Source organism: Pelodiscus sinensis, chromosome 3 (genome assembly GCF_049634645.1).
Source record: "Pelodiscus sinensis isolate JC-2024 chromosome 3, ASM4963464v1, whole genome shotgun sequence".
Taxonomy (NCBI): Eukaryota; Metazoa; Chordata; order Testudines; family Trionychidae; genus Pelodiscus; species Pelodiscus sinensis.
The window spans coordinates 98,662,725-98,686,958 of record NC_134713.1 but is presented as its reverse complement, the minus strand read 5'-3'; the positions used below and the strand labels follow the sequence as shown (position 1 = coordinate 98,686,958).

At 42.1% G+C, this 24,234-nt stretch overlaps 1 protein-coding gene across 11 annotated transcripts in view; it reads left to right on the top strand.

Moving 5' to 3' along the window:
* The window catches only part of NHSL1 (NHS like 1), a 263,051-nt gene that overhangs the window by 218,152 nt on the left and 20,665 nt on the right, over nt 1-24,234 (top strand). For all 11 annotated transcript variants that reach the window (XM_075924282.1, XM_075924280.1, XM_075924284.1 and 8 more), the window contains 2 exons: nt 10,212-10,339; nt 22,328-22,520. In XM_075924282.1, coding sequence (XP_075780397.1) covers nt 10,212-10,339; nt 22,328-22,520 — 321 coding nt within the window. The remainder of the gene's footprint in view (nt 1-10,211; nt 10,340-22,327; nt 22,521-24,234) is intronic.

Sequence of the window (24,234 nt, the reverse complement as noted above, 5' to 3'; positions counted from 1 at the left end):
ATAACACTAGTTATTTCAAAATAATGTTGCTGTGTAGGCGTACTCAGAGAGACCGTGACTTGTCCAAGGTCACTAAGGGAGTCAGTAGTGGAGCAGGGACCTAGGTCTCTGACTAATGTCCTAACCACTTGGTCAACCGTCCTCACTAGACTAAGGGACACAGTTTCTATACTGTAACATAAATCAAACCTTTCTTTGAATGCCGTATTATGTATGAGTTATTTGTAGAAATCAGATTTATTGCAGATAATGTTTGAGCACTCTGCATCCCCACAACATAAGGGATAAAATATTATCCTCATTTTATAGATATAGAGACCAAATGATTTGTTCAAGGTCGCACAGTAAGTCAGTGGCGGAGTTGTGAATATAACTTAGGTTGCTTGATGCTCAGCATTTTCACAGTCAGTAAGACCTCAGCTATTTCAGGTATAATTCAGCAATAATTTCAACTATTACCAAAGAGGTTTCTTCTCTGTTTCTAAAATAGAAGTTTATTGCAAAACAAGTAGACAGTAACAAAACAAAACAAAAAAGCATAAAGCAACAAACAATGTAGTCAGTTTGCCTTAGAAAGAAATGTCTTGTACATTTTATTAGGATTGTCATCGTCTTATGTGATTTTTAGACAGTTCTTATGGACACTCATTTAAAAAAGTTAATACAAAATGCATAGATATGACCTGTATAAAGGAGCTGTTTTCTTGGGTTTTTGCATAAAATGAGACTGCCCAAGTTGTTTAAAACCAATGAGAAAAAGTTTTTTTATTTCAGGGAACAGAATAATTTTCCAATCAGGTATGCAATGAATAGATAAATGTGTTTTTGTGAACAATCAGTTGATTTATTTCTATGGTTGAAAGTTCAGCTGACTATTACAATTAATAACCTCTCCATGATCTTTTAAGTTACAAGTTCAGCAAGAAAGGCTGAGCCAAGAAGTCACCCTGCATTTAGCCAAGCTAATTTTTCAGGCATGCAAATCTAGCTGTCAGTTTGTCACTTGTTCGTTTTTCCCTTCAGCAAAAGAGAAGACCTCTAGTACAAAGGCAGCCCCTATGTACTGTTTTCCTCCCTCTTCTCTTCTTGGTTCATAGAGCCTCTTCTACTGAGGCAGCTTTGCATAGAGACATCTGTTCTCCCATGCATTCGCAGTGCTGGTAGAAATTACCATGGGCCAGCTGGCATTTAATTTTGGATTTTATCAGTTGGTCTGAAGTTGTAGTTGAATTAATTTTTCTTGGATGCAAGACAAGGCACCTGATGCAGGCATTTCTGAGCAATACTTATTTATTTTGCTTTAGCTACCCAAAATGCCTTTTAAAATTGTATATGTATCCATTGTTAAATTAATTCAGGGAACATAAGCATTTTTACTGATAACTGCTTAAAATATGGAGAAATAGGATTACTTGAATCAGACCCTTTATCTATAATTTATACATACTAGTGCATATTCTCTCACATACATTTATGCACACATATGTGGGTGTGTATGTGTAGTATATGAAGATATATTGGGCTTGGGACTGATGCTGAAACCCTTCAAAGTTTACTTACATAAGTAATCACATTAGGACAAGTTTTGTAAGTAATAACTCCGTCTCCAAAGGATTAAAGTAAAGTGCATAACTGAAGTCACAAAAACAGCACACAGGTTGTGTGGGTTTGATTAGGTAGTCTCATAACATAAGATCTGTGGGTCACCAAATGAAATTACAGTAAAAGTCCGATGGTCCGGCATCTGATGGTCCGGCACTCCTGATGGTCTGACACCATGAGGAACCCGGAAGTGCTCCGGGCAGCCGGACCATTGGAGCTGCTCTGCCCCCGGCTTCATCAATTCAGCCGCTGCTAAAACTGACCAGCGGCTGAATCCGGGAAGCCGGGGGCAGAGCAGCTGGAGTGCTGCTGGGTAGGTCCCGTAGCGCTGTCCCTCGGGGCTGCGAGACCAACCCGGCAGCACCCCAGCTGGCCCCGATTCAGCTACTGCTGAAACTGACCAGAGGCTGACTCCAGGAAGCCCAAGGTAGAGCTGCTCTGCCCCGGGCTTCCTGGAATCAGCTGTTGATCAGTTTCAGCAGCAGCTAACTTGGGGACACCTGGGGCAGAGCAGCTGGGGTGCTGCCGGGTTGGTCCAGTAGCGCAGCTCCTGAATCAGCCTCTGCTGAAAATTACCAGCGGCTGACTCCAGGAATCCGGGGTCAGAGCAGCTCTGCCTCTGGCTTCCTGGAATCAGCTGCTGGTCAGTTTCAGCAGCGGCTGACGTGGGGATGCCTGGGCAGAGCAGCTGGGGTGCTGCTGGGTTGGTCCAGTAGCACCGCTCCTCGGTGCTGAGGGACCAACCCGGCAGCACCCCAGCTGCTCTGCCCCAGGCGTACCCGATTCAGCCGCTGCTGAAACTGACCAGCAGCGGCTGAATGGGGACACCTGGGGCAGAGCCAGACTATCGGAAGGGGAGGATATGAGGGTTCTGGGGTGGCATCCCCCCACCCCACTCCAGACCCCTCATAGTCCCCCCTTCCGATACTCCGGCATATCTGATAATCCGGCACCCCCTGGGTCCTAAAGGTTCCGGATTATCAGAAGTTTACTGTAATAGGTGGCAGGTTTTAAACAAACAAAAGGAAGTTTTTCTTCATGCAGTGCACAATCAACTTGTGGAACTCCTTGCCAGAGGATGTTATGAAGACCAGGACTTTAACAGGGTTCAGAAAAGAACTAGATAAATTCATGGAGGTTAGGTCCAAGCCAGAATGGGTAGGAATGGTGTCCCTAACCTCTGTTTGACAGGGGCTAGAAATGGATGACAGGAGAGGGATCGCGTGATGATTACCTGGTCTGTTCACTCCCTCTGGGACATCGTTTAGCCACTGTTGGGAAGACATGACTGGGTAGATGGACCTTTGGTCTGACCCAATATGGCCCTTCTTATGTTCTTAGGTACAAGAAAACACATGAAACTTATTATGTATCATCTTGGAATTTTTAGTAAATGTGATTGTACTGTATGGAAAACATTCAGAAAATGTTTGTAGATCCATGTCACTCTGTTCAGTTCTGCTGCATGCTTAGCTGTTGCTCTATACTGCAATAAATTTTGTTTCACATACATTTTCAAGACATGGAGATTAATTTTAACTGTTGGAAGTTCTGCTGGTATGAAATATTAACTAAATGGTAAGTCTGGAACAGAGGAGAAACTGCACAAAAACCCTTCCAGCCTATCCCCCAAGATATGCACTCTCTTTCACCATTGAGAAATTCAATCTGTCTGTCTGACTAGACAGAAAATGCATAAGTTAATCCTGTTTTTTTCACAGTAATACCATGTCAAATGAATTAATGAGGTATACATTCAGTGCCTTCTGTTCACTCAATTGATCAGAGACTCAAATTATGGTGTAAGAATATGGACTCAAGTCATTTGAAATGCAGTAAATTGCTTGTGGATGCAATAGTTGCTACTGTGCATTGACTGTTGAGGGTCAGCTAGAGTTTAACGTGAGATGGGAGTTGTGTCTTGTACAAGAATGATGAGGTATCTTTTCCAGGTTTATGAGTTTTCTTTTGCATTTTCAACAGGCCCAGTTATTCCTGTTGTATGAGGAGTAAGGGAAGTCAGAGGAAGAGTGCTCTATTTCGAAATAGGGAGTGTCTACACAGCACTTATTTCAAAATAAGCTATTTTGAAATAAGATACGCAATTGACATAGCTCAATTTGTGTAGCTTATTTCGAGTTAAGCCCTGCAGGATAGATGTACCCTTAGTTGTACTACAATTCTTAAATCATTGTTTATAGTGCCACATTCTATTACAGGGCTGCACTGACTTCCAATGAACCCTCACCGTGAACGCCACTTTGACACACTACACTAATACTGTCTACAAAATCCCTGTTCTGAATGACAGACTTATGTAATGGGGAGAGTACTGTGACTAGCTTATGTGCTGTCTGTGACAAGTGCTAGCATTACACCAGAATTCAGCAGTGTGGGTGGTAGTAAAAGGCCTCCCAGGCATGAGAAAATGCTTATATAGTACTGTTGACTGCTTAAAAACATTTATATTTGCAATGCATCTTCCAGACCATACACCTAACCTGTTGTTACAACTAAAAATGAAATGGGAGTCTTTCAGAGGTTTTTTACCATATCTCTTCCATTACAATTAAATAAATAAAGGGAAAAAATAAAATAAACCCCATGTGAGTGAACAAGACAAAGAAACAAAACTACCACAACCACAACTGTGGGTAAAAGTGGCTCTCTGACAGAGCTTGTAACTGGGAGGGTTTTTTCGTTCTATCCAACGTAGCATAGACGACAGCCACTGCAGGACCAGGGGCAAGGAGTTGGGGGGTGGGACATTGGGCAATCAGCCCTTAGCACTTGCTCTTCCCCACACCCTTTCCAGCCCTCAAAGCTGCATGGAGCAACACACTCAAGCGAGTCTGGGGCTCCAGTCACTATCAGAGTGGTCAGGCATTGCTGTGGCATGGAGATAAAACCCATCATGGCCTGGAACCAAGACTTGGGCAGAGAGGCAGTTGCCAGGGTAGAGTCAAGAAGGGCCCCAGTGAATTCTGTTCTGTGTGTTGGAGCAAGAGTGAATTTTGGTATGTTTGAGAATCAGGAGAACAGGGTCTTGACCAGTTCCATGTGCTTGAGCACCAGCTCCCATGACCTGCCCTTGATGAGCAAGTCACCCAGGTACAGGAAGACCTGCACCCTGTTCTTACACAGGAATGCAGTTACCACCACCGTGCAGTTCACAGACATCTGGGCACCATGGCCAGGCTGAAGAGCAGCACCGTGATCTGGAAATGCAAGTCTGCCACCCCAAAATGGAGGTGATATGAATGTATGCCTCCTTGAGATGGTAGACAGTGTAACAATCCCCCAGATCCAGTACGGGGATGATAGAGGCATGGGATACATAAGAAACTTGAATATTCTTATGAATGTGTTTAGGTTTTTGAGGTCCAGTGTGGGGTGCAGGCCCTCTTTGGCATAAGGAAGTACCAGGAGTCATGCAGCATCACTATAGCCGTATTCATCGTGCATGCTGCTGAGTCCACAGTGTCCAGGGCCACCTGCAGGGCAGTCTTGGTGACCGGGCGGTCTTCCTGTAGCAACTCCAAGAACTCCTGCCTAGAGTCGGAAGAGAAAAACTACTGGAATTTGGAGAGAGCACTCCAGGAGTTACACGCATGCCCACTGAGGAGTGCCTGCTGGTTCAAGACCAACAGTTGAAGCCCCCCCAGTGGAATAGACCTTGTGACCAAATTGGTCCAGCATTTTAGCATCCTTATTTTTTGGGGAAGGACCAGCAATTAGCCAAGATGGTCAGGGTTAGAACCCTATACTAAGTCTCTCACTGCTAGATGCTGGGAATGGACAACAAGGGATGGGTCACTTGATTACCTGATTGTTCCCTCTGGAGCATCTGACATTGGTCATTGTTAGGAGACCAGGTACTAGGCTAGACGAATCATTACAGGCAGTCCCCTGGTTACGTACAAGATAGGGACTGTAGGTTTGTTCTTAAGTTGAATTTGTATGTAAGTTGGAACTGGCGTCCAGATTCAGCCGCTGCTGAAACTGACCAGCAGCGGCTGAATTGGACACGCCTGGGGCAGAGCAGCTGGGGTGCTGCTGGGTAGGTCCCGCAGCGCTGCTTAGCAGCGCTACTGGACCAACCCGGCAGCACCCCAGCTGCTCTGCCCCAGGTGTTCCCAAGTCAGCCACTGCTGAAACTGACTAGCGGCTGACTACAGGAAGCCTGAGGCAGAGCTGCTCTGCCTCGGGCTTCCTGGAATCAGCCGCTGATCAGTTTCAACAGCGGCTGAATCTGGACGCCTGGGACAGAGCAGCTGGGGCGCTGCCGGGTAGGTCCACTAGCGCCGCACATCGGCGCTGTGGGACCAACCCGGCAGCCCCCCAGCTGATCTACCCCAGGCTGCGCACCCCCCTCCCCCAGCAGACCAGGGAGACAAGGAGCAGCTTTCTTGCCGCGGAGGACGCGGGCGGCGGGACCGCAGCGCGTCTCGGCGGTCCCTCCGCCCGTGTCCTCCGCGGCGAGAAAGCCTCTCTGCGTCTCCCTGGTCTGCTGGGGAGGGGAGGGCGCTAGCTCCACGTCTCCCTGGTCTGCTGGGGGGAAGCGCCGCCGGAGGCAGCGACAGTGGGGGAGGCACCCCGCACTAGTGCCCCCCCCCCCCCCCCCCCCCGGTTTGTTACTAGGGGACGTAACCCGGGGACTGCCTGTAGTCTGAACCAGTATGGCCATTCTTATGACTCCTGTTGGCAATTACTCTTTCGAATGCATCTCTAAGGTTCGAGGACTCCTTTAGACTACAGGTCCCGTCCATTTGCTGGATCAGGGGGAAGGGTCCTAAATCAGTTTTTACACAGACTCCTTTCTTTGTTAGTTCCTATAAAATCCAGTAGAAATGAGCATCTCTCGAAGTGGTGGTAGCGCTCTACTTGTTTTTCAACCCGAATGAATCCTCACTATTCTTTGTTCCTGGAGAGTTATGGTTCCCCAGCCTCATTGGATTACATACAGTCCCTCAGTAGTGCATAAACAGTTGCATTTTTAATATAGTGTAGGCTTAAAATGTTTAAACATATTCCAATAAAGTTTAACTAGGATATTCCAGGAAATTGCCATTTGTCACTCCCACAACAACTACAACCCACACACGTTTATTATATTTTGCAATTTATCTTTAAATGCTGCACCTTCATTTGGAATCTGTTGACTTTTTACAGGGTCATTATGTGTTGTTCCAGGATTAGTTACAGGGGTGTAAAAAGGAGCTGCTCTTATGGACAGATGGGAACGTACTAAAGGTTGAATCTCTGTGGTCCAGGACTGGCAACATCTGTGGACAGGGATGTAAGCGATTAGTCGATTACCCGATAAGCTAATGCTTATCATGTAGTCGAGTAGGAACACAACTTTGTTGCTCCCCTCCCTCCTCCCCCTCCCTTCTGCCTCTAGCAGAGAGAGGCAGCAATGGAGAGGGGGGGGAAGCGGGAGCCGGCTTAAAAGCCAGTTCCCCACAGCACTATCTCTGCAGGGGGCAGGGAAGGCAAATGGCAGCAGGGAAACAACGTGAGCAGGGATTGAAAGTCCCACTCGCGTGGGTCCTGACTGCTGCTCCTCTCCTTTTGAAATGTACAAAAGCTGCCATTTCAAAGGGAGAGGTGCAGCGGGATAGCGAAGCACCTGCCTTATCAGCTCATCGAGTAGTCGATGGAAATTAATCAAAATTTAACATCCCTAGTACCAGACCACAGATGTTGCCAGACCAGAGATCCCCCACACAAAAGACCCCTGAAAGACTGGCGGCAGGGAGCAGAGCCGGCAGCCCGTCCAGGAGCCCAGCAGCAGTGGAGCTCTGCAACTGCAAGCGGCATAGCCTGGCAGGCTGGGAGCTTGCTGCAGACCTCGGCAGCAGTCCTGGGACAACTGAGTCTGGTAGCAGGGAAACCCTGGGGCCCCGGGGCTGGCTGCAGAACCCAGCAGCGGGGAGCCTGGGATTAGGGCTGGCAGCACAGCTGCGGCCTAGAGGGGAGCCCATCCAGATTTGCTGACAGACCACAGGAGAACCGGAGTCTATCAGCAGAGGGGCCAAAGTTGACCACCTCTGACTCGGCAAGCTCCCTCCTTGTCCTGAGGGTGCTGGACCAGGGAGGTTCACCTGTAGCAGGAAGGCTTATTTACCATCATATCCTGGATTTTGTCTGTAATGATGTGTTTTGGCATCCAAGACAGTTGTGTGACTTCATTGTAAGAACAGAAGACCTTGAACCTGAGAGGTGGCCTTGAAATATGATACATTCGTAATGTTCATAGAGAATAAAAAGGAAAAAAAAGGTTACATGCCATAATCCTGTACCTCTAAGTTAAATGTGAAACATGGTATTGCATTCCATTAAAAACACAGCAGTTCAAAATAGGCTTTGTCTCAGAATCAGATTCCTGTATCCTGAAAAAAGGGCTTTCTGTTTTGGAGGCTCTCTTGAGTTTGATGACCCACAAACTACTTTATGGATGTCTTATTTAGGGATGTAATTGTATAGTCAATTAACTGATAAGCAAAAGCTTACAGGTTAATGCTACAGACTACATGCATTTCCTCCCCACCCCCTTGCCAATAAATTTTTTAGCAAGCTGGCCAGCAGCCCAGCTCAGTCCTGGCTTGTACTGGGTCCTGGACCTACCCTGCTGCGGCTCTGTATTTAAAGTGTATTAGGAGCCAGGTGGGCAGGCAGCCAGGCTCATTTCTGGCTCATGCTAGGTCCGGGAGCTTAGAGTCCCTCCCTCCCCCCTCCCCCCCCCCCCGGGACTACAGAATAGTTGACTAACCAGTAGGAATTCATGAGGTTAATCGACTATTCAATTAACCAATATTTAACATCCCCAGTCTTGTTGAAAATGGTAGAAGAGTTGAGAACCTTTTAATAAACAGTAAAACAAAGCCAAATTATTCTCTGGTTACAAGTTGATGCTCCATTTAATGATTCAACAAGCAAAATTCCTTCTTAAAAGGTGCCATGAATAAAAAAAATAAAATTGAAGTTATATGGGAAAATGATGGGAGTGAAGTAGGCAAGAAACTATTAAAAGACTATTTAAAAAACACATCTTCTCCAGTAAGTAATGACAAAAGCTGTTTGCATCATGACAACGTATAATGTCCAGGAGACGTTTCAGTTACTTTGGTAGAGGTGTAATAAATATTTATTTTTGTTTGTGCTTTCCTAATCTCTCAACAGATTCAGATTTCAGTCTCTGGAAATATAAAACTAACATTTCCACTGGACAAATCAGTTTCGTTGTCACATCTTGAACATTTAATTTTTCCTTATGCTCCAGCATCTGTTAAATTTGAGCACAGTCACACTGAATACCAATTAAGAAAAGTACACCGACAGGAACACAGCTATAGAAATTTTATTCAGGGAAATGAAGTGATACTGGGATTTTGGCCAATTTGGGTTGGGTTTTTTAATCCTTTCCTCAATTTTACTCTATATTCCCTCTACGTGAAAGACTCTTAACTTTACATTTGGCCTGACAAAGGCTGGTCTGAGGTTCTGAGGATCTCTATAATTCACACTCCAGTCTGTCTCCCTGAAAACATTGTGTCTTCCTCAGGCTGGGAGGCTGGATGAATGGCCAGTGCCAGAGCCACTTAACAGATGGTGCTTGAGCAGTGAGCAATATCTGCAGTCCAAGTGAAGGGCATATTATGGAGGTATCCAGTCTGGCGAGTGATACACCCACTGTTGCTAGCACACCTTGGTTTCCTGTACTGTAGTATGCTGCCATCTGCCAAGACAATAAGCCAGACCACAAATTTAAAAAAAAACAACCCTCTTGTTCTCTCTCCCAATTATCTGTAGTATTTCTAGAGCTCATGCCAACTGAAATAAATTAAATCTGTACTGTACATATATGCAGGGCTCAATGATCATGGCGAAAACCACTGCGCATGCGTGAACCGCCAATGAATGGGGCGACCAGCTGAAATCTACTCGCCCCGGGCGAGTAGATAAGTGGATTTGTTAAGCCCTGCATATATGTATAGAACTTCAAAATTGTCTCCCATTATCTATTAGACAACATTAATGTATCATAAAAGTTCCTATCACCACACTCACTGTAAATATTGAGTATTTTTAGATTTGCAGCACTGTAAAAAGTAATAGGTATTGATTGGCCTTTGTAATATGTTATCAATAGATGTGTTTGTATGTGTGTAATTACAATATATTGTGTACATTATATATTGTAAGTATGTATACTTAATGTAAAATTAAGTATGCATACATACATGTTTGCATACTTGATGTAAAATAGAATGTATGTATGATGTCTGTAATCTAATATTATAATTCATATTAGAAACTGGCCAGAGAAAAATTTAACTATAAGTACAGATTAGTATTTGTTGTCATTGTACAGTACATTATAGAGGAATCAAGCCCTTTAGTTACAAGACTCATATGCATCAGAGCGTTATTCTACATACATTTATATCAAGTGAGTTTTATGATTAGAGAAGTAAAAATAAATTGATGTGACACTGATCCCTATGCCTTTCTTAAATTAGACACTGAAATCAAATAAGAGAATGAGAATAATGTTATCTTTCTTCTCTCTTGTTTTGTTTTGTTTCTCTCCCTTCAATGTACAGAATGTGACAAACTGCGGCGGGATGGCTATCGAAGTTCACAATATTACTCTCAGGGTCCAACTTTCTCCTCTTCTTCCAGTGCAGCCTATGGCAGTTACCAAGATGACTATGAAGAAATTGAACGAAAGGTAAAGAGTAGGCTGTCAAACCATTAAAAAAAAAAAGGTCACAATTAATTGTGAGATTAAAAAAAGTTGCTATTAATTACAGTTTTAATTGCACTGAAAAGCAATAATAAAATACCAATTGAACTTCATCATGGAAGCATAACTTCTGGAATGGTGGTTGAAGCAGGAAGGGGCATACAAATGTTTTGCAGTATTGGTTACAACACTGCCATGTAGATAGATGCCTATTCTAACTTCCAGTGACATTGTAAATAAAAGGAAGCATTGTCTCCTGTAAAGGTAAACAAACTAATTTGTCTTAAGAATTGACTGAACAAGAAGTAGGACTGAAATGACTTGAAGGCTCAGAGTTTTACACTGCTCTGTTTTTGGTGTAGTTCCGTAACCAGAAAAAAAATTCCCTATTTGTAAATTGCATTTCATGATAGATTACGCTTCAGTAAATATTTGAGGTGAATTAAAAACACTATTTCTTTTTTAAAAGTGCAAATGTTTGTAATAAAAATAATATAAAGTAAGCACTGTACACTTTGTAGTCTTATAATTGAAATCAATATATCTGAAAATGTACAATACATACAATGCATTTTATTTTAAATTTAAATATATATTTTATTATTTTTAACTATGATTAAAACTGCCATTAATTTCTGCAGTTTAAAAAAAAAAATCTACTTAGTTTGTTTTGTGTTCATTGCTTGCCTTAGCTGCAATTAATTGGCAGCCATACTAAGGAGATGGGAGATTAGGGGAAAATGCATTAAGGAGACTATAAGGGAATGAAAGAGCTCACAGTGATATTGGTTTGTCTCAATGCACGTGAGTTTACTTCGTATTTATGTGCCCTGTCTCAACTCAGTAACACTGGCATTTGTCTCAGTACTTGGAAATTACTGAAACAAATGAAGTGTGATGGAGAAGAACAGTTTAGTTGTAATACAGGCAGTCCCCGGGTTACGTACAAGATAGGAACTGTGGGTTTGTTCTTAAGTTGAATCTGTATGTAAGTTGGAACTGGCGTCCAGATTCAGCCGCTGCTGAAACTGATCAGTTTCAACAGCGGCTGAATCTGAACGCCAGTTCTGACTTACATAGAGATTCAACTTAAGAACCCCAGGCATCCCCAAGTCAGCTGCTGCTGAAACTGATCAGCGGCTGATTCCAGGAAGCCCGGGGCAGGGGCTTCCTGAAGTCAGCCACTGGTCAGTTTCAGCAGCGGCTGACTTGGGGACGCCTGGGGCAGAGCAGCTGGGGTGCTGCTGGGTTGGTCCAGTAGCGCCGCCACTCCTCGGCGCTACTGGACCAACCCAGCAGCACCCAAGCTGCTCTGCCCCAGGCGTCCTGATTCAGCCGCTGCTGAATCTGACCAGCAGTGGCTGAATCAGGACGCCTGGGGCAGAACAGCTGGGGTGCTGCCCGGTTGGTCCAGTAGCGCCCAGAGCGGCGCTACGGGACCAACTGGCAGCACCCCAGCTGCTGTACCACAGGTGTCCGGAGCAAAGCCACGGAGCACAGGGGCAGCGGGACAGCCCAGATGCGCCGTGGCTGTCCTGCTGCCCTCGGGCTCCGTGGCTTTGCTCTGCTTTGCTCCCCGTCCCCCTGGTCTGCAGACCAGGGGGACGGGGAGCAAAGCGGCGGAACACGCGGGCAGCGGACAGCCCAGACGCGTCTGGGCTGTCCGCTGCCCGCGTGCTCCGCGGCTTTGCTCTGCTTTGCCCCCGTCCCCCCCCCCCGTCCCCCTGGTCTGCAGACCAGGGGGATGGGGGGGGGGCAAAGCAGAGCCAAGCCGCGGAGGACACGGGCAGCTGACAGCTGGCCGGGCGCTCCGCGGCTTGGCTCTTCTTTGCCCCCCCCCCTCCCCCTGGTCTGCAGACCGGGGGGGGGGGGGGCGCAAAGCAGACCAGGGGGACGGGGGGGGGGGGGCAAAGCGTCTGGGCTGTCAGCTGGCCGGGCGCTCCGCGGCTTGGCTCTGCTTTGCCCCCCCCCCCCCCCTCTCCATCCCCCTGGTCTGCAGACCCGGTCTGCAGCCCTGTCCGCTGCCCACGTGTTCCGCTGCTTTGCTTCCTCTCCCTGGTCTGCTGGAGACCAGGGAGAGGAACGGCCCCGTTCGTAACTGCGGATCCGACGTAAGTCGGATCCGCGTAACTCGGGGACTGCCTGTATTAAGATGGTGTTACAGTCTTCATTTGATTTCAGTTATTTCAACTCCAGAAACACGATGTATCAATAGTATTAAAGTTCTGAGTTAACTGTATAAAAGCAAGAAAATCTCATGCTGAGATATAGTAACCTGTCCTTAATTCATCCCATTGTGCATAAATGTTAGAGCACATGCACTATTGAAGATATTGTATCCTGTAATATCTTGGAACAAAATATTGCTTTCCTAGTAAAAGTCTGGAATCCTTTTGTCAGTTCATATCACAGCTTTATCTCTACAGTAGCTTATTTTTTTCTTTTTGCTTGTTTAACACTAACAATATATCATTTGTTTGTGTATGTGTGTCTAAATATAATCATATCTACTCTGTGAGGTATGCAGTTCCTTTGAATTCAATATAAAGGGACTGGTACAATCACATAGTTTTTCTGTTCTACTCTCCACATTGCCCCATATCAATGAGAATGCTCTGGCTTTGCAGAAACTTCAGCTATGTTGTGGTTCTACTTTAGCTGTGCTTTTAGTGGTGCTGTAATATCTAATTTACAACCATTGTGTATGTACTATGAAGTAAGAGTAAGCACATAACAAGGATAATCTGAAAAGTCAATTAGTAGGAGATATGTAATATAATATAATATAATATAATATAATATAATATAATATAATATAATATAATATAATATAATATAATATAATATAATATAATATAATCCTTTTATTATAAAAATTGACTACATATTCATAATTGTTGCTATGTGAGTTGTGTGCATGTGTTGAAGCTTTTTTAAGTACCTGATTGCCCTTATAAATACATAATCTACAGAAGAACATGTGTAAAATTAGTGCAGTATGATACAATGTTAAGATTGTTTATAGGTAAACTGACTTACTAAGGACTAATTGCCATGGATAATTCGGTTTAAAGACTAAACGTCATCCTTAATTTTCTGTGGTATGTTGTTTTAAAATTAATAAAAGAATTGGTAATATTTTGTTCAGTTAATCTATGCATTCTGAACTGCTTAACTATAAATGATTATACTTCATTAGCATTTGTATTGCAAATTAAAACATCTTCCTATTAATCTGTGTTACTCAAAGCATGGTTTATGTGAAGGAGAATGGACAGATGCAAGGATGACACAGTTTTTAGTGACACTAATTAACTGAGCACCATTAGCTCTCTCAGTCTAGCTTAAAACTTAGTAGGATTTTACTCATTAGCAAAATTGCACTATGGTGCTCCCTTTACACTGTACAGTTTCAGTGGTTCATTTTCTTCTTTGCATCTGTAGCAAGTTCTAAAAAGTGATATTCTAAAATCCATTCGCTAAAATTGATGTATAACCCCCTTGATTTAAAAAAAAAGTCAAAGGCTTCTAAGACTGTAGCTATAGCCATTGACTAGAGTTTGTAAGTTTTCACGTACTGCGGGGGGAGGGGAGGAAGTATTCAGGCAACAGCCTGGATTTGAGTTCAGAGTTTCTCTTCATGGAAGTTTCTAATGATATCTGCCACTTATCAAAAGCAATCAAAGCAAACATTAAATAGACAGATCAGAGGAAGGCAGTGTTGTAGTTGGAGAATAATAGAATGGTGAATGGATCAAGTAATTCTTATTTACTATTTGGAAGCTTTCTCTTAAATTAGTGTAATTCCATTTTTGCGCCAGGAAAAATTATATTATAGAGCTTAGTACTTTCCGAAAATAGACAACTCAAGTTTCTATGTTCTCTAAACCTTTGTAGTAGGTTAGGTCACATGTAGTTGGATAATTCATTTGCCTTTATTTTCTGGACAGTTGGCATGGAATCATGGTGCTAAGTGTAAGTATAGTTCTCTCAGCTAAATCACCAGAGAATGAAATTCATATCACAAAATACTACACAGTGTGTCTGCTTAGGAAAGATTTGGACTGTTGGAGTGTCTGATATTCCAGATGACTGTTCCAGTGAAGTTTACCTAATAGGCAAGATTACCCTATTTTAAAAAAAAAGAGAGAGACTGAATTAACAAGTATGGATTTCTGAAAGACAGTTTATATAGTACAAAATACTTAAAATGCCCTCATCCCATGAAATGGCTTCTAAATTACAGTTTGAACCAAATAAGGATGAATTTGTCCTGTTGTGTTTCAAATCTCAGTTGTAAAAACTTGATTGATTCTGCTAATTCTCTTTTTGTAAAGGCAGACAATCATGTCTGTACTTTTGCTAGACAGGGTTTATCTGATTTCTTTGCAACAAAAGATACAATCAAAAAGGTGTTACTTCAGTCACTGATTCTCTCTCTGGCTTTCTGAAAGTGTGTATACTGTTATCACTTCAATGTTTGTCTCCTTACATGCTTTTTCTTGTCCATTCTCTTTTTCACTCATTCTTTCTTTTTCTCTCACTCAACAGTCTAGTCTGTTAGACTGCATATCTCAGTCTTGCATTAGCGCCTGCTGTTCCTTGGTTCCATGGAGCCTCAAGGTACCTAGCCACAATAGAAGCATCCAGCTGTCCTAGTTGCAGCTTGATGTTACTGTAGCATTAGCATATTTGGAATCTCGCTGTGCTTTTATTCTTTGTTCCTCACTGGCTGCTGTTTTCTTTGTAAAAGTAAACAAAAACAACCAGCAAACAAAAGTAATGTTAAATCCAGTCATGTCCTTTTTTTCCCATTAGCTCAGTTGTCTGCAGCCCAGGATTCTTTTGTTTACTTGATAAACTAACATTTTCATTGCCTTTGCAATCCTGATAGCACTCACTTTTGTTTACAGTTCTTAAATGAGCAGTGTATTTTATGTAATGGCTATTTGATGACAGTGATCTAGTTCTATTAGTCATCAAAAACATTCAAACAGTGTGATTTGGACTAGGACTAGAAAGATTTGACATTAAGTAATGCCGATTGCCCAAAGTACAGGGACCCAGATATGCATCATAATGTGCCTTTATTTCAACAAACATTGGGTAGCAAAAAGTACTTCACACTTCTTAATGGGGGAAAATATGTCTGTCACTTTGCTCATCAGAACTGCTCTCTTTTCAGCATTCTGCAGCAATGAGGACCTTGGAGATCATAAATAGAAACATTTATTAATAGTATTTACACATAGAAATTGAGATTTAGAGCTGGGATTTTTCCAAGGAGTCTCAAAGAACAGGGTGCCTAGCATCTTTAGGCCCCTTTGAAAACAGTACATTGATGTTAATTGTGGGAGCTCTGGGCTTGCTGAACTGGCTCTTGTAACACTTTTGATCTTGATTAGTAAAAATTTCCTTCAGAGTATAGAGACTGTTATACAGCATTAATAGCCCAAAGATGTGGCAGGCTGGCAGTTGTGATGTTGTGCCTGCATAGCAGAAACAAAATGTGCTAAAGATTGCTGTCTAGGAAACCATAAGGCACTGAGATAATGTAGTGAAGAGATTAACAGAAGAGCACTGTCCAAAAGGAAAGTTCATGCATATGTTGGATGGGAATTTCAAACAGCCAAGGTGATTTAGAGGCATGAGTCCTACTGAAAATTAAGGGACTAATGCCTCTAAACCACTTGGCATTTTTTAAAATAATACATTTTCTTCTCATGGTAGAATTCTAATACCCAAGGAAATAAGTAAAGATGCTGTAGGAGCAGAGGAAAGAGGCGATAAAAATGCTAGTAGAAGACTTGATGGTTTCTTTGTATCTAAGTAATTTCTGCTCCCAGAAAAATGCTTCCTTAACATGACAGTGAATGATAAGAATTTTGAGGCCATGGGGCTGGTAATTAGTCAAGAAAACTAGAGATGAAGCTGTCCAGGTTGTCCATTTTTAGATAAATAATGTGAGAAATACTGACTGTACCTAAAAAGTTCTAGCTGCCTGATCTGGAAATAGAGAAGAAATGAGGTTTCAGATATTATTTTGGAAGTGAATAATTCAGATACCAATAGCAAAGTTGGTAAGTGAGATTGAAAATGGTAAATATTTAATTAATTATAAGGATTCTCCCAAACCCAAAGGGACATGAAGATTGCCACTAAATGGACCTATAGATGAAGAATTTAATGTAATTGAATGCAAATTCATCATGAAAATAGCAGAATTCCAAAGCAGAATACACACACAAAGTGGAGTAGTTACACAAACTGTGGGTAAAGTCTCAGAGGGGTAGCCATCTTAGTCTGCAACTTGAAAAATGACGAGTAGTAGTGTGGCACCTTAGGGTACACCTCGTTCCACGTACAGCTAGTTCGGATAGGAAGCCTAATCCGAACTAGCTAGTCTGTGCCGCATGTAGCCGCGCGGCACGGGGTCCGACCTAAAAATGGCGCCGGCCGGCTTTATGCAAATGAAGCCCGGGAAATTCAAATCCCGGGCTTCATTTGCAACTCCGTATGACTACATTACCCCCCCCCCCAGTTCGAACTAGGGGGGGGTAGTGTAGACATACCCTTAGAGACTAACAAAAATACATAGAAACATGAGCTTCCATGTTAATGAGGCTAATTAAGCGGACTGGATGTGTCCCATTCATAGTTTTTTATGTGAAAATGTGGATGTTAAGGCAGGAGAAATTGTCTTTGTAATACACCAACCAGTTAATGTCTTTATTCAAGCTCATGGTAACTGTCAAATTTGTAGATGAATTCTAGTTCTGCAATCTCTCTCTGAAACTGGTTAGTGAAATTCCTTTGTAGAATGGCTACTTTTAAATCCATGATTGAGTTACCAGGCAGGTTAAAATATCCCCCTACTACAGGTTTATGTGTGTTACCATTTCTAATGTTTGATTTGTGTCCATTTATCCTTTGTCATAGAGACTGTCCAGTTTGGCCTATATACGTGGCAAAGGGGCATTGCTGGCCCTTGATGACATATATTGCATTAGAGGATGTGTAATTGTATGAGCCCTTGATAATGTGGCTTGTGTGGTTAGGTCCTGTGATGGTGTGGTTTGTATAGATATGTGGACAGGGTTGTGAACCACATTTTCCAGGAGGGAGATCTCACATCAACCTCTATTTATGCATTCATCTTTTTTTCCATTGTGCGCATCAATGAAAATGTATATATGGTCCAAGTTCATGATTTGCATGTGCAACAGAAAACTTAGCATTCAAGCAATAGCTCGTGCAAAGTTGTATGCAAACAGATTAGAAGCCATATTTTGAAATGTGGCCCTATTGGTCTAAAAATAAAAAACTAGTACGAAACAGAATTTTTTAAAATGGGAAAGTTGCTTTCTATCATTTCAGAAATACTCTGTTTATGGCTATACTGATTTGCTAGATGTATAGTATAATCTCTTATATATTGACACTTGCATTACCATTCTGATGTAATGTGTCTTATTTGATTAAAAGACATTCACTCATCTAATCTGCCTACAAGGCTATGTGCACTAGTCTAGAAAAGTAGGTGACCTTGAAATATTTAAAAGAGCCTACTTCCATATTTGGCAAGAAATCTGTATCTCCTATAATCACCTAATTTAGAGGTGAACCAGTTCAGTGCAAATGGTCCCAGGCTGCTGTTTTCCAGCACATGTTGCTATAGGTGAGCTGTGCGTAGCTTTGTAAATGTCATGCCTTTTTTCATGCACTGATATGTAAAAGTATACATAACCCCCATCAGTATCACTAGTTAGTACCACTCTTGGAGCAGTCCTTGGAAGTGAGGGACGTTGTGTGCTTCAGGAAGCCTATATAACAGGGGAGAAATCATCTGCAGTGGGAACAAGATTTCTTATCCCACTCCACTCCCCAAGCTCCTAAATTTCCAAAACTCCCCCTTATCAGAAATACAAATGTGTCCTCTAGCTTGAGAGAATAGTATCCAGCTTTCCATTGAAAGGGCATGTTAGCTGCAGTCAGCACAAATTGTATTTTGAATCATTTTTCATAAGGCTCTTCATCACCTGTGAGATTTGTTTGCTCACTTGGCTGGTCAGTTCATCCCCCACTCTCCCTCCTGTTAGTTTTCTGAATCCTGATTTTTCTAAAAATGTAGGCAGCTGCCCCAGAGCATTGGGTAGTCAGCATTCCACCACAGTTAGCGTTTTCTCACTCTAGATGCGGTTGTTTCCCCTCCACCTGATCACTCCACTGTACAACAGCTTCATTTAAATACAAATTATCTGTGCCCTGTTTGTTGGAGTGATTTCCTTGAGAGAGAAGGCGAGCTTGTTAACTGACTATCTGTCACTTGTCATAGTGGAGTAGCCCCTGGTGATTGCCTGATGACAGCTGAGACCTAGAGCACAAAATAGTTTCAGAGTGACAGTTATCAATTCTGACACTATCAACCAACAAGAGGAAAAGTAGGTTACTGGAGCTTATCACCACACACAAAGGGCAAAAAACATTGCTTCAAATATGTCCCTTGGCAAATGAACCAGTGAGAGAGAAAACCCTCTGGATCGAAATAATATTATTCATCATCAAACAGATTCTGACTACCCCTTTGAAACAACCACACATGCCCTTTTTTATTTTTGTTCTGTTGTACTCTAGCAATGCAGGTTAACATCACTTACAGTTCAGAGTCATTTGCCATTTTCATTATAACTCACTTATATTTTTTTGTAATGAAATTGGGCTGAAACATGGCATATAAGCTGCCTTTCCTACTGTGGTAGTGTTAGTTTTTCCTCAGTTGCCCACTTCATGCAGTTTTATTAAAAGCCTCAGCGATCGGGAAAAAAATATTTTGATGGTTGAGATTTGTAAAAATAATTAAGACCTCAACCCTCTGCATGAAGTGACTCCCATTGGTTTCAGTGGAGCATAGCCACAAGGATCTGGCCTTGAAGCTTCATGCAGGATTGTGTCCCTAAACTATATGTAATGAACTTACTAAGATTCTGTTGATTTTGGACCCTCCAAAATATGAATGGAAGTGCCCATAGATCAGAGAGCACACCCATATCATCCGTATAATATTCAGTAGAGAAATAGAAAAATTAAAATGTATAGAATCTTTCGTTTTTTGCTTATTTCTTTTAAACTAGGGGTGAGGAACCTTTTTTGGGCCAGAGGCCGCTGACCCACAGGGAGGTGGCAAGAGCTTGGCGTGCCAGCGCGAACTCCCAATGCTGGGAAAGGCCCTAAGTCTCAGCCAGGCAACCCAGATCCAGGAAAACCAGGGGCCATATCTTCCTCATCCCTGTTTTAAACTAAAGAAAATCCTACACTTCAAAGCATATTCCTGTATCATGGAAGTGCAGTATTATTAGTGTCATTTATCATTTACATCAGGAGGCCCATAGCAGGAGTAGGCATTGTACAAACAAATCATAAAAAGGTGGCCCTTGTCCCCAAGAGCGTACTAAGGCTACATTTACACTATACCAGAAAGTTAACTTAAGGTTATGCAACTCCACCTATATGAAGAAAATAGCTGTAGTCAATGTGCCTTAAGTCAAATTACTGTCATGGGGGATCGATGGACTAAACCCTTTCCTTGACCTCCCTTACTCTTCTCGTCCAGGGTAGAGTAATAGGGTCAACCAGAGAACAGTCTGCGGTTGACCTGGCCGGTCTTCCCTAGCCCCACTACATTGACCACTGGTGGATCGATCTCAGAGTGTCGATCCCTGCAGTGGTGTAGATGTAGCCTAAGTAAGGGGAAGGGAGAATGGATCAAATTAACAGTGGGAGTACAACATGAGATGATTACGGCCCATCTATTAAGCAATGGTTGTAGCATAATAGCTGCTACACCATTTTTATACTGTTGTGCTTTCCAGGAAAATTAAAAACTCTGCCTATATAAGTTGTACAGACATCTCCCAAAATTCTCAGCCCCTGGCATATAAGTGGTGGCTACAAAGCACCTAGAGAGGGTCATGAATTCAGCCTCCCTGTATGGCAATTGAGCTATGAGGAGTGACTGACATCAGCAGGAACAGTGATCAGATCGCTCATTGATGAGCTAGTTTTAGATAGTCCCACCCTAATAAGGGTCTATTCTCCCTGGCAGAATGACAAAGGGACTGGATGGGTAACTTCACCTAGCATAGTATCCCTGGTTGATGGTCTGAAACACAGATGTCAGTAGAGAGGTCAGATGGAGCATCTTGGATCATCGCCGTCAGAAAGAGGCCCATCAACACCACAATGTCTCATAACTCTTAAAAATGTTTTTCCTTATAAATAGAGACCTTTTTCCAGTTCTCTCTCCTTCCTTACCACGGGGGTTGGCTACAATAAATTCCCAGGCTCCAGGGAAAAAAAGCTGAGAATTACTGAATGGTTGCTCAGAGATCTTGACCCTCACCTCCAAGCACCTTCTGCCCTGCATGTACACAGGTCCGTCTGCCCTTGCAATTAGTCTGTCTCATTCCATCAGCATATTCAGATCAGAAAGAAGTTACATTCGTTCCCACTCCACCATCCATGACCCCAGAACTTGGACCATGTAATATCACTAAACAAAAGTCACTCATCCAAAACCCTTTTTTGGCACTGTTACTTAGAGTAGTGAAAATACTGTGCAGGCTTTGTTATACTCCACTTACTCCCCCAAATAGTGACATGGACACAAAGCATGGTCTTTTGATAAGGAATGACTTGATAAGGTATGCAAATCCCTTGATAGTGTGGTGGTAATTAGATTTCCTAGTAAAATTCAATAGTGGTTAGAGTTTCTTGGTCAGCTTTCAAATATAACTTATTTGTTCTTGTTCTTTGGTATATCAATGTAGATCCTTTTCCTTATCACTGATGAGAGTCAGGATTTCTCTCCTTTCCTTATCACTGATAGAGGTTAAGGTTACTCTCCCTGTGCTTTATTTTAGTTCTCTGCTTCATTGAGCTGCATCAAAAACTGCTTTTTCATAACAGGCTTCTTGCTAAAACTGTGTACATTAACTAATCTGACAGTACATATTTGTTCATTTTTTTTTAATTGTATCCTTTGGTATATATGGTTGTGACTACTTTCTTCCACTATTTGATCTGAGGAAGTGGGTCTGGCCCACGAAAGCTCATCATCTAATAAACCATCTTGTTAGTCTTTAAAGTGCTATATTGTCCTTCATTTTGCTTCAACTACCCCAGACTAACACGGCTACATTTCTATCACTATAGTACATAATACAGTTATTCCCAAAGTAACAACTGCAAAAAGGAATACTTTAATAAATAATTTTATAATTAGCCATGCTCAAGATCATTTTCTTGCTACTTTAACATATATTCTTGAATCTGAGCAGATTTTGTTTGATAAATAAGTTTTCATTAACAAAAAAAGAGATCATACTTTTTATGGGCACGCTGTGATACCCTTATTCTTGCTGAATAGTATCTTTCCCCACAAGTAGTCCCCCTGGGTATGTCTACACTACCCTCCTAGTTCGAACTAGGAGGGTAATGTAGGCATACCGCACTTGCAAATGAAGCCCGGGATTTGAATTTCCCGGGCTTCATTTGCATAAGCGGGGAGCCGCCATTTTTAAAACCCCGCTGGTTCGAACCCCGTGCAGCGCGGCTACACGGGGCTCGAACTAGGTAGTTCGGACTAGGCTTCCTATTCCGAACTACCAGTACACCTCCGAACTACCGGTACACCTCCGCGCTGCACGGGGTTCGAACCAGCGGGGTTTTAAAAATGGCGGCTCCCCGCTTATGCAAATGAAGCCCGGGAAATTCAAATCCCGGGCTTCATTTGCAAGTGCGGTATGCCTACATTACCCTCCTAGTTCGAACTAGGAGGGTAGTGTAGACATACCCCCTGAGTCCAAGGACTTGGCAGTGTCAAATACTGTTCATTTTGAATAAGGCTATCATAGTTTGTCTTAACATTTTTTGCTTATGAGAAATTCATACTGTTGTATCTGTTTCCTTCTGTAGTGTTCAGTCCCTTCCCCTGAAGAGGAAAAGCTTATTAGCATCAAGAGAACCAGAACACCAGTTTCAAATGAATGTTTTGATATTAACACCCAAACTAACTGGACCAAGTCACTTCCATTGCCGACACCAGAGGAGAAAATGAGACAGCAAGCACAAGCAGTCCAAACAGATGTGGTTCCTATTAATGTAACTGGTAGGCTTTTAATTTCATAGATTTTTTTGAATGAATTCTTGGAGTGGGGAGGGAAGATGCATCCTAATTAGTGTTGTTTCATATTTTTTTTTTACCTGAAGCTTATGATTTAATTACATCACCTGAAATAAATACTAGTTACAAGTTATAAATACTAGTTATTTCAAGAGTGATTTGTGATCCCTAGTCAGATACTTAATTTAATAAAGGAAACCAACACGGTGGTCTTGAAACAGGAAAAAAATAGATGAGATCAAACAGGAACATTTATATCAATTACATTTTGCAATAGACTACAATGAAAAAGGGTAATGGATACAATGAAAATCATCTACTTTAATACTGGCAGTTATTTTCAGGATTTATTAGCGTAAGTTACCAAAAGGTTTCTGTCCCCCAAAGTGGGAGAGTTTCAAAGTTTGGCCAAAAAAAACCCTCAACCTTTTAATACTGATAGCAAGAGGCTTATCAAGAAAGAGTGAGAGAATAAAAAGAGTTGTTGTGCTGCTTATATTTTTGGCACTTGGGAGAAAATTTACCACTGTTATATATGCATATAATATTTCCTTAGTGTCAGTAATATAATTGATCTTTAGTGTAAAAAATGTTGTGGGCTATTGTAGCCGCATAGTTCCCATATAAGACTATGGAAGTTATGCTTCTGAAAACCAGCAAGACCCAGAAAAGCTTTTGATATATCCCAAATTAGAACTTTCATGAAATATTAAAACCATCACTTAATTTTTCCTTGTGTCTGAATATTATAAAGATTATATATTATAGTTTGTTCAGGAAATGTGTGTTTATAGCCATGTCTATACTTACCCGGAAGTTCAAATCAAGATACGCAACTCCAGCTACGTTAATTGCATAACTGGAATCAACGTACCTTGAGTCTCACTTTAGCGCAATCCCCACAGCAGGTGGTTGACGGGAGAAATGCTCCTGTCTACTTCCCTTAGACCTCACGAGGAGTAGAATTACTGGCGCCAATGTGGGCACCCTCATCGTTTGATTTAGCAGGTTTTTACTAGATCTGCTAAATGGAATGCCAGAAGATTGATCTTAGGAGTGCTGAGATATGGGTAAGTACAGACATGGCCTATGTTTGAATGCCATAAACAGAAGGAATAATTCAGTACCTGACTTATTTCAAACATCATGCAGCTTCCCTTTGACTCCAAGCTTACCATTATATTGTACTCAACAGCGTGTGATACTTGATATTAATAATTTATTAAAAGGGGGTGTTCACATCTCCTGTTTGATTACTAATCACTATGTAATACACATCTTTTTTATTAATATATTTTTATGAAAGAACCACATAAAATTAATGCTGAATGTTTCCATTTGGTGAAATTTTACAGTGCTATGCAACTTCAGGCCAATAAGGAACACTACAAAGAAATCTGCAAATCAAGAGGAAATGTCATAGACATAAAAGAAAATACAGAAAATAACTAAATGTTTTAAATAAACAGCATGAACAAATGCAACACTGAAATACTAAAGACCAATTGGCATTATCTTGAGACTATAGGATGCACAGGTGCAGAAGGCGGTATTATGGGAACAATGGATTATCTGCCATTATCAGTAAAGTCTGAGCATGGCTTAAATATTTTGACAGCAGGAGGACATCATACTTATAAACTGAGTAATCTGCAGTTCACAGTAATGACCTTTGTGTGCTGCAAATGTACAGGGAAGA